The 12267-nt window shown below is 40.1% G+C and overlaps 1 protein-coding gene across 2 annotated transcripts in view; it reads left to right on the top strand.

The window, feature by feature from the left end:
* Window positions 1-12267, top strand: part of STON1 (stonin 1) — a 117674-nt gene that overhangs the window by 60521 nt on the left and 44886 nt on the right. Inside the window, exons 1-3 of one of the 2 annotated variants that reach the window (XM_035001602.1) lie at window positions 6218-6300; window positions 8836-8937; window positions 9339-9462. In XM_035001602.1, the coding sequence (XP_034857493.1) occupies window positions 6280-6300; window positions 8836-8937; window positions 9339-9462 (247 nt within the window). In that variant the 5' untranslated portion in view covers window positions 6218-6279. Of the gene's footprint in view, window positions 1-6217; window positions 6301-8835; window positions 8938-9338; window positions 9463-12267 lie in introns of those variants that run through there. The other variant, XM_035001603.1, reaches the window with a different exon arrangement.

Raw genomic sequence — 12267 nt, 5'->3', positions numbered from 1 at the left:
CTTTCTTTCTTTCTTTCTTTCTTTCTTTCTTTCTTTCTTTCTTTCTTCTTTTTCTTTCTTTCTTTCTCTCTCTTCCTTCCCTCCTTCCTTCCTTATATTCTTCCTTTTATCATTTCCTTTCTATTTCAAGAACTTCCTTTAACCATTCTTTTAGGGTAGTTTTGCTGGTGATAAATAATCTTAGTTTCTTTTCATTTGAGAATATTTTGATTTTTTCTTTTTTCCCTGAATGATGTTATCACTGCATTTGGGATAGTGAGTTAACAGTTCTTTCAGCCCACTTTCTTCTGGCCTTTATGATTCCTGACCAGAAAGACACTTATATTTCAATTTGTCTGTTTTTCTCTTTGTTGTTCAAATTGGGCTATCGTTCTATTTTCAAGTTCATTGATCCTTTCCTTTGTCCTCTCCATTCTGCCGCTGAGTCTTGGATTGGTTTCCTAGGACTGCCATAACAGACTCCTATGAATTGAGAAACTTGAAATAACAGGAATGAATTGTCCTAGTTTGAAGTTTAGCTAGAAGTTTGAAATCAGGGTGTTGACAGAGCCATACTCCCTCTGAAACCTGTATGGGAGAATTTCTTCCTTGCTTTTTCTAGCTTCTGGTGTTTGCTGACAATCTTTGGTGTTCCTAGTTTATAGGTGCATCCCTCCACTATCGGCCTCCGTTGTCATGTGACTGTTTTCTTTCTGTGTGTCTTTGTCCTTCTCTTAAAAGGATATCTCTTAAAGGATCTTAAGCCATCTGCAATGACTCTATTTCCAAATAAGGTCACATTCTGAGTTACTGGGGTTTAGACTTCCACATACCTTTTTGGGAGATATAATTAACCCATAACAAGCCCATCCATAGAATTTTTTATTTTGGTTATTCTATTTTTTGGTCATAAAATTTCTGTTTGGTTCTTCTTTATATCTTCTATTTCTTTGTGGAGACTTTCCATGTTTTCGTTTTGTGAAATTCATTTCATTTCATTTCAAAGTGGTCATTAAATTGCTTGCTTAATTGCCCATCAAAACAGTTTTAGGAAGACTGCTTTAAAATCCTTGTCAGAAAATTCCAACACCTTAGTCATCTCTATGTTGGTGTCTCCTGATTGTCTTTTCTCATTCAAGTTGAGATTTTCCTGGTTCTTGGTAAGACAGATGATTTTCAGTTGCTTGCTGGACATTTTGGTTATTATGAGACCGAATCTTCTTTAAATTTGTTTTGGCAGGTCTCCTAGGACACCGGGTCAGTGGGGGAAGGTGAGAGTGCCATCTTGCTACTGCCAACTGGAGGGGAAGGGCCTGGTCTCCTCTCAGCCTCTGTGGACACCCCAGGGGAGGGAGGAGCTCTCATTACCGTTGGGTCAGGGAGAAGCTCAGGCTCCCCCCCAGGCTACCACTGACATCACCGTGGCTGAGACAGGGAGCGGTGCCTTGCTGCTCCTTCTCACCGGGCCTCCACGGGTGCTGCAAGGGGCAGGTCCCACTATTGCCAACAGAACCTTCTCTGACACAACCCCAGTGGGTGATGGGGATGTCTCATTGTAGCAGGGTGGCCTGCAAGTCCCAGTGTCCCATGGGGTCTCCAGTGACATTGTGGGAATGGCTGTACCTCATTACTGTGGGCAAGAGTGGAAATCTAAACTCCTTCCTTTGCCTTCGCTGACAGGGGTGGGGTGGAGCCCATCTTTTCTGTGTGTTTGACTGCAGTGTTGTTTAAGAATTTTCTGTCTTGTTGCCCCTTTCCTGGTCCTTTGGCTAGAAAGAGAAGGGTCTTGTGCTTTTTTTGTCTGTGACCTTTGGTATTTCTGGTTTGCTTACTTCACCAGCACCCAGTTTAGGATACATGAGGCAAAAAGAAAGCCAGGGAATTCACTACCTTGCCATTCTCTGGGTTGTAAAGTCCCTAACTGGGCTGGGCCCTTCTCTCTACCATTCAGGGTCTTCTTATGTTTGTTTTATATATAAAATCCAGAGGGTTTTTTTTAGCTCTATTTAGCAGGAGGAATAGGAAGAAGTATGTCTACTCCATGTTTTCCCTGCCTCTTCTGATATTTGAAGCACCTAAGGAAACAATATAGAATATTCAAGATGCTGCCATTTACCTCTTATAAAATGAGACAAATTAGGTAAGAAGAAAAGTACAGTTATTGTGGGAACAAAGCTAGTTTGTTCTAACCAAATCATAGCCTTAAGCTCAGCTTTATTCGTCTTTACTTCTATCTTCTCTAAGTAGAAATTTAGGTTGGAAAATTCACTGGAGACAATGGATATTATCCTCGCTAATATTTCATGTTCATGTATGATTATACATATTGTGATTTAAAGAATGAAAATGGAATCATTTGTTAGCTAGGAAATTACTGAATCCTTATCAGACCCTGATGAGAATGTTGAAAAAGTAGCCATGGGGAAAATTGTGTTTGAAGTCATCCTCCACACTTTCAGTGAGTTAATTATAATCACTAATTTTCATACGTACATAATGTATACATCTCTTTAATAGTAAAATATTTTGAAAGAGGCGGTAATGCGATCATTAAGAGTGTTCCACCAGGGGATAAGGTCACCAGTTGGCCATAGCATTGTGAAACAGTCATTTTAACTGAAATCCTGTTGGAGTGGGAAGGGGGAATTTATTATGGAGAAGCAATATCTGATGTTCACATAATGTAAGTTGATTTTGGATTACAAAATGGAAAATGTTACAAAAGTACAGAATGTAAATAAATCAGAACTACCAACATTGTAACCATTTCAAAGTTACAAGGTGAGGCAGAGATTATCTGCATTTTCATTTCCTGGAAGATGTGAAGGATGAAACAGGCAGAGAAACACAACACTGCTGAGTTCAGTGCAGTGGTTGCAAAATGTTCAGAAACTAATTATGAATATTTGCTCCCTCAAGCCATATAATTCATAGACTAACTTGTATTTTTCATTACGGGTTAAATATATAATTTAGAGTCTGTACAGTTACTGAAATGCCCTGAATTTGACTGTAGAATTTAATATGTAAAAGGTAATGGTAGTATCACTGAGACCTCCAGGCAAAAATAATGAGAATATACAGAATACAAAGAAATTAATCCAATTATTAGATTTGTTTAAATGTCGCAAAACTGGTGTGTGTTATAAATGAAATATTATGTATTATAGTCTGTAAACAAAGCACGGGAAAATGAAAATCTGATGCTCTGAATTGTGATGGGCAGCTAGGGAAGAGCTTTGTGCTTTGCTGCAGGTGTAATTTCAAAGAACTGAGTGCTCAAGGAAGGACAAAGGCCTCAGCATTCCTTTTTTATTTTCTATTTACTAACATAAAAAATAGTCACTGAAGCTTGGGGATCTTGAAATTTCAATTTTAGCATCAAAAGTGTTTTGTGTATGCAACACACTGCCCTGATGGGCTTGAAAAATTGACGAAAGAAATATGACCATCACATGACTATAAGAGTTTGCTTGTTTGATGATAACCTGGGATCAATGCCACCAAATATCAGTCTTTAAAGATTCTTTTACATACTTTTCAAATGCTTTTATGATTGATGAGGGTATTCAAAAAACTTTAAACGCTGAGATTACAATGAGGGAAAACTAAACCTTTACTAGTCACAATCCAGTCAGACAATGGGTCCTGTATTAGTTATCTCATGCTGTGTAACAAATTATCCCCAAATTTAAGCTTAAATTGGCATGCATTTATTATCTCACACAGTTTCTCAGGATTGACAATCATGAAATGCCTAGAGGGTGGTTCTAGTTTAGGTTCTCTCAAAGGAATGCAGCCGAGCTGTCAGTTGGGGCTGCAATAAATAATCTGATCACCCAAAGGGGGAAGGATCGATTTCCAAGGTTACTCGTGTAGTTGTCTACAGACTTCTGATCTTTGCTGGCCATGGGCTTGAATCTCAGTGCCTTGTCACACAGGCCTCTCCACACGCTACCTGAGTGCCCGAGTGTCCTCACAACATGACCTCTGTTGTCTCCCAAAGTGAGTGATCTGAAGGAATCTCAAGGAAGGAAGCCACAGTCAGTTTTAACCTCATTTAAGAGTGATACAACATCACTTCTGCTTTATTCTATTGGCCATCCAGACAAACCATAGTACAATGTGGGAGGGGACAACACAAGGTTGTGAATGCCAGGAGGTGAGGATCATTGTGGGCCATCTTGGATGGTGGCAACCACAGGTCCAGAGCAGACTTACAACTTGGATTCACCTAGATTTCACCTAGAGGTTAAAGTATACCTCCTCTAAAAGCCATTGTTTATTATTGGGGAAAAATTACATCTGAGTCTACTGGTGACCATCCAGACAGAGAACAAGGGGCAAATGGAAAGCTGCTGACATTTCTCTGCCAAAGTTACATAACCTCTCTGTGCCCTGAGTCTACTAAGTATACAAAAGCATTAACAATTCAACTCTAAGTCACACTTTTTATGGGGACTAAGGGCCAAATTTAGTTTCAAAAATATGTATGATCTATAGTATAGCCTTGAGAAAGGTAAAATATATGAAGAAGTAATATAAAAACAATGCGCTGTTAGGTGATTACCAATCATATGCATGTAAGAATAAGGTCTTAAAACTTGACTATGAAAAGTTGGAAAACAAGAGACCCTTCAGGTTTCTTATTTCTCAGCTTGAATAATTTAATTGAATTTTATAATATCAGTAGAAATCAATGACTGCTTTTAGCTTTTCTATTTTGGGTGACAGATAAGTCATTTTGAATACTTCTGGTAGTAAACTGCCAGGTAGAGGTACAATCATTAAAAGTTACTATATAAAATTCTTGGCATTTTGTAAAGGAAATCTCAGATGGTTTTTAATTTCAGAGTCTACTAAAGGGTTTCATATAAATCAGCTGCTTGAAACTCACAAATCATAAGGTACCTGACCCAGGCAAAGCAAATACAGAGTGGTAGGGCATAAAGAGCTCTAATGAATTTATACATACAAATAAATAAACAGCCAATTTTAAACTTAATATGATTTTTTTTTTAAAGATTTTATTTATTTATTTGAGACAGAGAGAATGAGAGACAGAGAGCATGAGAGGGAGGAGGGTCAGAGGGAGAAGCAGACTCCCTGCCGAGCAGGGAGCCCGATGCTGGACTCGATCCCGGGACTCCAGGATCATGACCTGAGCCGAAGGCAGTCGCTTAACCAACTGAGCCACCCAGGCGCCCAAACTTAATATGATTTTTAAATCATTAAATAACCTAGCCATCTGGTTAAGTCAGGACCTATCTGCAGACTAGAAAGGCTATTTAAAAGGCAGAGTAGTGACAATAGATGACTTTTTCTTAAGACTCCACATTATCTATGCTTAGATTTACTCTCAGTCCTAGTCAAGGTATGCTCCTAAATGCTCTACCTTTCAGGGGGGAAGGGAATTATTGCAGGTCAAGAGATGGTGATTTTTACCTGAGGAGGAAAAGGAGTCTGGGTAGTGCCTGGTGCTGACTTTATTTTAGCAGTCGTTCTCCACCTAAGCTGCATAATAGAATCAGAGTCTCTGCGGCGAGACTCAGGTGCCAAATGTTTATTAAACTCTCCAGGTGATTTCACTGGAAGGCCAAAGCTGAGAATCTTCGTCTTGGGACAGTGAAACTCATTTCAGCGACCATCAGAATCATCTGGAGAGCATGCTGAGATTACAGAATGCTGGGCCCCATCTCTAGAGCTTCTGATTAGGTAGGTCTGGGGTTGGCCCAATAATTTGCATTTTTAACAGGTTCCCAGATGATGCTGATTTGCTGTCCTACACTTTGAGAATCAGTCACAGACGAGTTGGCTTTTGTTATATTTTTACTGGAGTTCAGCTGTGCGCGGGGCGTAGTGGGAGGGGAGAAAACTGGTAGAAGGAGAGGACAGAAGCGGCTAGTCTCCCCACTTCCCTGGCCCAACCCCCGCCCCCTCAAGCTGAAGGTGCACTGGAATCTACCACTGCATCGCGTCCCCCCTATTTTCTCAGTCTTTACGTTACAGACTGAGGAAATAAAGTTTCCTCAGGGGTCCGTTGAACGGTCCAAAGCCGTTTAGATCGCACTTAATCAGCCCGGTTCAGCCGGCTTCTTTGCTCATGCACACCAACCTCTTCCCTCTCTCCAGGGAAGCCTGCTCCGCCCACCAGCTTTCTCTCCTCCCCTGCCCCGCCCCCAGCGTCCCTGCGTCGTTGCGCAGGCAACGTGCAAGGCGTTCAAAGCGAGCGGCGAGGAGGCCTCGGTCGGGCACCGCGTGTCGCGCAGGCGCGAGGGGAGAGGCGCCGGAGCCGCTGCCATGGCCTGCGTCAACCCCGTGGTAAGGAGGACCAGCGCGGGCCCTAGGCCTGAGCTCTGTGTGGAGGGAGGGCTGGTCCAGGTGTCACGGCAGCCCAGTCCTGCGCACACATTTTCCCCTCCTGGCCCCTCACGGCCTGTCAGAACCCTCGCCCCAGTGGCCGCGGCTGTTCTCCTCCGCGTTGGCGGAAGCCGATGAGGCCCAGTAGCAGCTCAGCGGAAGTTGGGATCCGCCCGCTGGGGGAACCACGGCCTCCTCCTCCGCGCGGGCCTCACCGCCCTGAGGTTGTCGGGCGGAGGTGGTTAGAGCTGAAGCTCACGTTAACCCTCCCAGTTCCTGTGGGTTTAGAAAATTCCCGAGTTCGGTTGTACTCCCACTGTAATTCTTACTTTCGGTATGGCCTTTGTTGATTGGGAGCTGTGTTATTTACCTGAAGTGACAAGTGATGTGATACTTCGTTGACCCCACGCATGTTCTCTGAGGTCTCTCCGACCCCCATTTCCCCATCCTGAAGGCCTAGGTATACAATGGGAATTAAACACAAACCTTGGTCTCCTACCCTTAGTGAGAGTTGACAGGCTAAAGTGGCGCTTGTGAAACGCTCTATCGATTTTAAAAAGCTGAATTAAAGAGAAAAACGAGGAGTCCCCTTTATTTTCAGTTCACCTGAACCAACTTCATATTTGGTGAAAGGCAGTGGGCTTGTCCGGGTCTCTCATTTTACGGGTTCCATGTGCACATCTGCAGCATAAAAGGGTCCGTTTTTAGAGACACGTTATTTCAGTGTGTATCCTTTTTTTGATAATGTATTTTAAGATATGTAAAATACTCAGGCTTGAATATAATTTTACCCCGTGTACCATTTTATCTGATGGTGAACTTTACGGAGGGCTGTGTGTGTTTTCTTTTAAAAAAGAAGAGGTTAAGATGTACTTCCTGGACTATGCGTAGTTCTAATGAAGGTAACAGGGAGAGGGTATAGAGTCTAACCTTAGTTCCAGAAGAGGAAGTATGTTCAATACCTGTTTTGCTTTTGAAAACTTGTGTTCTAATGGTTTATTTTTGACAGCTGCTTTTTTACTCTGAGGGTGGATCTCAAGGAAGTTTTTAGCTCTAGGAGTTTTTTCCTCTTGCTGTAAATGTGATCCAGCTAGCTGGGATGAACACTGAAGTAGCACTTTATATGCCTTTATCGGGGTAAACTGAGAAGAAGCAACTAATCTGGGGCACTTAATCTTAACGGGTAGGCCCGTGAATAACGTGTTACTGATTGGCCTATTCAGAAGCTTACCCAGGATCTTTAGAGGGATTAGTTTTAAGCCTAACTACTCTTGGTGTGAGCAGGAGTGTTTAGAGTGTTTACTGGGTAGTATGAAAGAGCAGTCCTAGAATGCCACAGTTTTTATTGCCAATCTTGTGGAAGGGTGTGGTTCATTGACGTTCTGTGTACGTTCCGTTAGGAATCCATTTTGGTGCAGTAGTACTTTTGCTTGACAGTGGTTCACGATAGTTTTTGGACTACCTGTATTTTGGAAGGGGGATAGTCTTTGGTTACTCTGTTGTAAGTGCTTGTCTCAATCTTAGGGCTTGCAACTTAGTCACATATGTGGAAGTAATATAGTGAACTCCAAAAACTCCTTTGGCCTCTTTGAGAAAAAAGTAAGTTGAAGACAGTAGGTTCGTTTCCACCTGCCTTAAATGAATTTATTCTAAGCGAAATAAGTCAATCAGAGAAAGACAATTATCATATGATCTCACTCGTGGAATTTATGAAACAAAACAGAGGATCAGAGGGGAAGAGAGGAAAAAATAAAACAAATGAAACCAGAGAGGGAGACAAACCAGAAGAGACTTGTAATCATAGGAAACAAACTGAGGGTTGCCGGAGGGGAGGGGTGGGGGATGGGGTAACTGGATGATGGACATTAAGGAGGGCATGTGATGTAATAAGCACTGGGTGTGATACACAACTGATGAATCACTGACCTCTGCCTCTGAAACTGGTAATACATTATATGTTAGTTAGTTGAATTTAAATAAAAAAATAAAAGGAGGGGGAAGTTAAATTTTTTTTTTTAAAGATTTTATTTATTTATTTGACACAGAGAGAGACAGCAAGAGAGGGAACACAAGCAGGGGGAGTGGGAGAGGGAGAAGCAGGCTCCCCGCTGAGCAGGGAGCCCGATGTGGGGCTAATGCAGGGCTCGATCCCAGGACCCTGGGATCAGGACCTGAGCCAAAGGCAGACGCCCAATGACTGAGCCACCCAGGCATCCCGGAAGGTTAAATTCTGACAGAAAAACCAAGTAACTGTAACCTACCATCTTGATGAATTATTATCTCATATTTGATTGTAGTTCTGTAAGTCAGCCTTGTAGATAGCCTGAGACTATGGGTCAGAATTTATGGACAGCTGAGACTATACTGGGAGTAGATTGCACTTAGTAAAAATCCTTATGGTGGTTTTTCTTTAAACCATAAGAAAGTATACACTGTATGTATACTGAATACATTCAAGCTTGAGAGTTTAAAATGTTAACAATTGCTTTTTTGTAGCCTAAACTCTACAAATCTGTAATTGAAGATGTAATTGAAGGAGTGCGGGATCTATTTGCCGAAGAAGGTATAGAGGAACAAGTTTTAAAAGACTTGAAGCAGGTTTGTAGACAATACAAGTTGACCTTTCTGTTTTCTTTTTTTTAATTTTTTTAAAATTTTATTTATTTTTGAGAGAGAGAGAATGACAGAGAGAGAGAATGAGAGGGGTGAGGGTCAGAGGGAGAAGCAGACTCCCCGCTGAGCAGGGAGCCCGATGTGAGACTCGATCCCGGGACTCCAGGATCATGACCTGAGCCGAAGGCAGTCGCCTAACCAACTGAGCCACCCAGGCACCCCATCCCTTTCTGTTTTCTCAAAAAACTGATAAATTACAGTTTTAACCCCTTAATTATAGTTTAATGTTTACCCATTCATTGTTTGCCATCAGCTGACATTTTATTATAAAGTTAAAGACCTAGATATCCCATTTTTTTTTTTAACAAACTTTTTTTTCTCCACAGCTCTGGGAAACAAAGGTTTTGCAGTCTAAAGCAACGGAGGACTTCTTCAGAAATAGCGTCCATTCACCTGTGTTCACCCTTCAGTTGCCAAACAGCTTGCACCAAACATTGCAGTCATCAACAGGTTGGATATAGCTAGTAAATTAGTACTATTGTGGTCTTAAGAACAAATTCTCATTTGTGGTGGCTTTATATTAGACAGGGTAATGTTCTTAAGGTGAGAGGGCTTGGACCTCAAAACCATTACTATTAAATGAACACAGAATGAGCCATCATCCCATAATTATTGGCGACAAAATTAGGTTATTCAAGCTAGCTTTTCAAAATATTAAAGTCCACAAGGATGACCAAGTGTTACTTCAGAGGAACAAGTTACATTGTTTGTGCTATTGGGAGTACCCACTAGTTATTTCAGAGAATTCGATTGGGTTGAGTCAAGGAGTAACCCAGCCACCGTTGCTGAAAAAGCAGAGGGAAAGATGGGTGGTTGCATGCTTGTGCATTCTTTATCTTTCTCTTGCTTGTTGTATATATTATAAATCTGTTATTGTATTGGAAGCAAAATGGAGAGTTAACAAGAATATGGAGATTATCCAGGCTACTTCACGGTTTGGATATTACATAATGATGGCTAGAAATTAACCCTGCGTACTTTTCATTTCTTGGACTTGAAACTTCTGCTTTTGAGGGAAATAATTTTCCATATTATGTGTATCAATTTAAACTGGAAAAAAGTGGCTAAGAAAAAAAAAATGATACTGTGCTATCTTTCTAGCATTTATTCCTTCTTTTCTGATTCTTACAATTTTTATGCTATCCTAATGTGTGTGTGTGTGTGTGTGTATGTATGTCTACATCCAGCACACACACACATAGGTTTTATTTGGTTTAGTTGAAGTAGATTAATGTCTGCCAGAAGTGAGGGTAGATTTTGGATTAGATTTTGGATTGGATTGTCAGTAATAACTAGACTGTTCATTGCACACTTGGGAAAATTCAAAGGAAAATCACATGGGCCAAGGTGAAGAGAAAATAGTAAGGAGGCTAGTATCTTGTTTATTACAAAAGAAGAGAATTTAAGTGTGGCTGCAATTATAACTTAAAAAAAGAAATAAGTTAACAATGAATATTGAATTACCAGACTTAACTTTTATCTAATGTTAACGCTTATAAAGTATAACGTTGCTCTATAAGAATTAGCCACAGCAGTTTTAATTACTAAGTTGACACACTGAAACATTTTACATCAGTTTCTAGAGTTTTGGTTATGCTTTTGTTTTTAACTTAACTATTTTATTAGGTCATCCCTTTTATTTCTCTATTTAAATAACATTTTTTCTTTATTGAAGAACTTTAAAGAATTTTTTTTTTTTAAACCTCGGAGTGACTTGGAGGGTGGCCATGTGGAGGAATGAAAGACTAGACTGTTTTTTATCAAAAGCAGTTAACACTGCTCAGGTTCTTTGTCATTCAAAATTGCAATACTTGATTTTGCCACAAGATGGTAATATTACCAGTGATTTAAATCACAAAATAGTCTTGCAACTAATATGTCTAGCTGGCTTTCATTCTGTACTGTATTCTTATTTTCTTTCTTGGAAGTTAGAATAATAGAAATAATTACATTTAAACAAGACAGTTTTTATTCTTTTCTACATCATTTATAATGAAAAGGTTTAGGAGGCAGTACATGTATCCTTTAAAAACGCATTACAGGCCTTGTTTTTATCCCTCTTCATTTCTAGGTTCCCTATAATAAGATTCTTAAAGTAAATAGCCTCATAAAATTGAAGTACTTCTTAATTATATCTTCTCATTGTAGGCTTTTGAAAGCCTGATTAAAATAACCTAAACTAACTTCTACAGCCTTTTTATCTCTTGATAACAAGTTCAAATTAAATCTACAATGGAGTAAGTTATTTGCCTTTGTTCTATCTTTAAAGCTTTTGCCCTGTCATATTTTCTTTGACTCTATTATCCATTTGCTTAATAATTTCCTGTATCTTCAGTTGTCAACTTTTTTTTTTTTGGGGGGGTCTCAGGACCCCTTTACACTCTTAAAACTTGAGGACCTTGAAGAGCTTTCTTTTATGTGGGTTGTTAAGTATCTATCATATTAGAGATTAAAGCTGAGAAATTTAAAAAATGTTTTATAAATTCAAAAAATTCATTATATGTTAACATAATAACATATATTTGTTAAAAGTAACTATTTTCCAGGGGCGCCTGGGTGGCTCAGTCATTAAGCGTCTGCCTTTGGCTCAGGTCATGGTCCCAGGGTCCTGGGATCCAGCCCTGCATCGGGCTCCCTGCTCCGCGGGGGGCCTGCTTCTCCCTCTCCCACTCCCCCTGCTTGTTGTGTTCCCTCTCTCACTGTGTCTTTCTCTGTCAAAAAAAAAAAACCCCAAAAAACTATTTTCCAGAACAAAAAGTATTTAATGAGAGGAGTGGCATTGTTTTTCTTTTCTGTAAATCTTTTTAATGTCTGGCTTAATACAAGGCAGCTGGATTCTCATATCTATTTCTAAATTCAATCTGTTGTGATACGTAGTTTTGGCTAAAGTATATGAAGAAAATCTAGCCTTCCACGGGTGTATAATTGGAAAAAGAGGGGTATTTTAATAGCAATTTCAGGTAACTTGATACTATACTAAAACTCAACAAGTGGTAGTTTCTGAGAGCTTAGTTACAAGGTGGAATCTGAAACTTAATCAGTGGACTTTTTGTAATGTTAAAGTTCACTGGTGTTTCTTGCACTTTGAAGGACTCCTTAACCTGTGTGTGATTTTTGTAACATACGTTAGTTATTTGGAAAATATTGTTTCACTCAGTTACGCACTTGACACTTTCATTATACAAGATAAAAAAAATACGGGGCGCCTGGGTGGCTCAGTTGGTTAAGCGACTGCCTTCGGCTCAGGTCATGATC

The sequence above is a fragment of the Mirounga leonina genome, unplaced genomic scaffold (genome assembly GCF_011800145.1).
Source record: "Mirounga leonina isolate KUSES-001 unplaced genomic scaffold, KU_Mleo_1.0 Mir_125, whole genome shotgun sequence".
Lineage (NCBI taxonomy): Eukaryota > Metazoa > Chordata > Mammalia > Carnivora > Phocidae > Mirounga > Mirounga leonina.
This window is presented reverse-complemented; position numbering and strand designations above follow the sequence as displayed.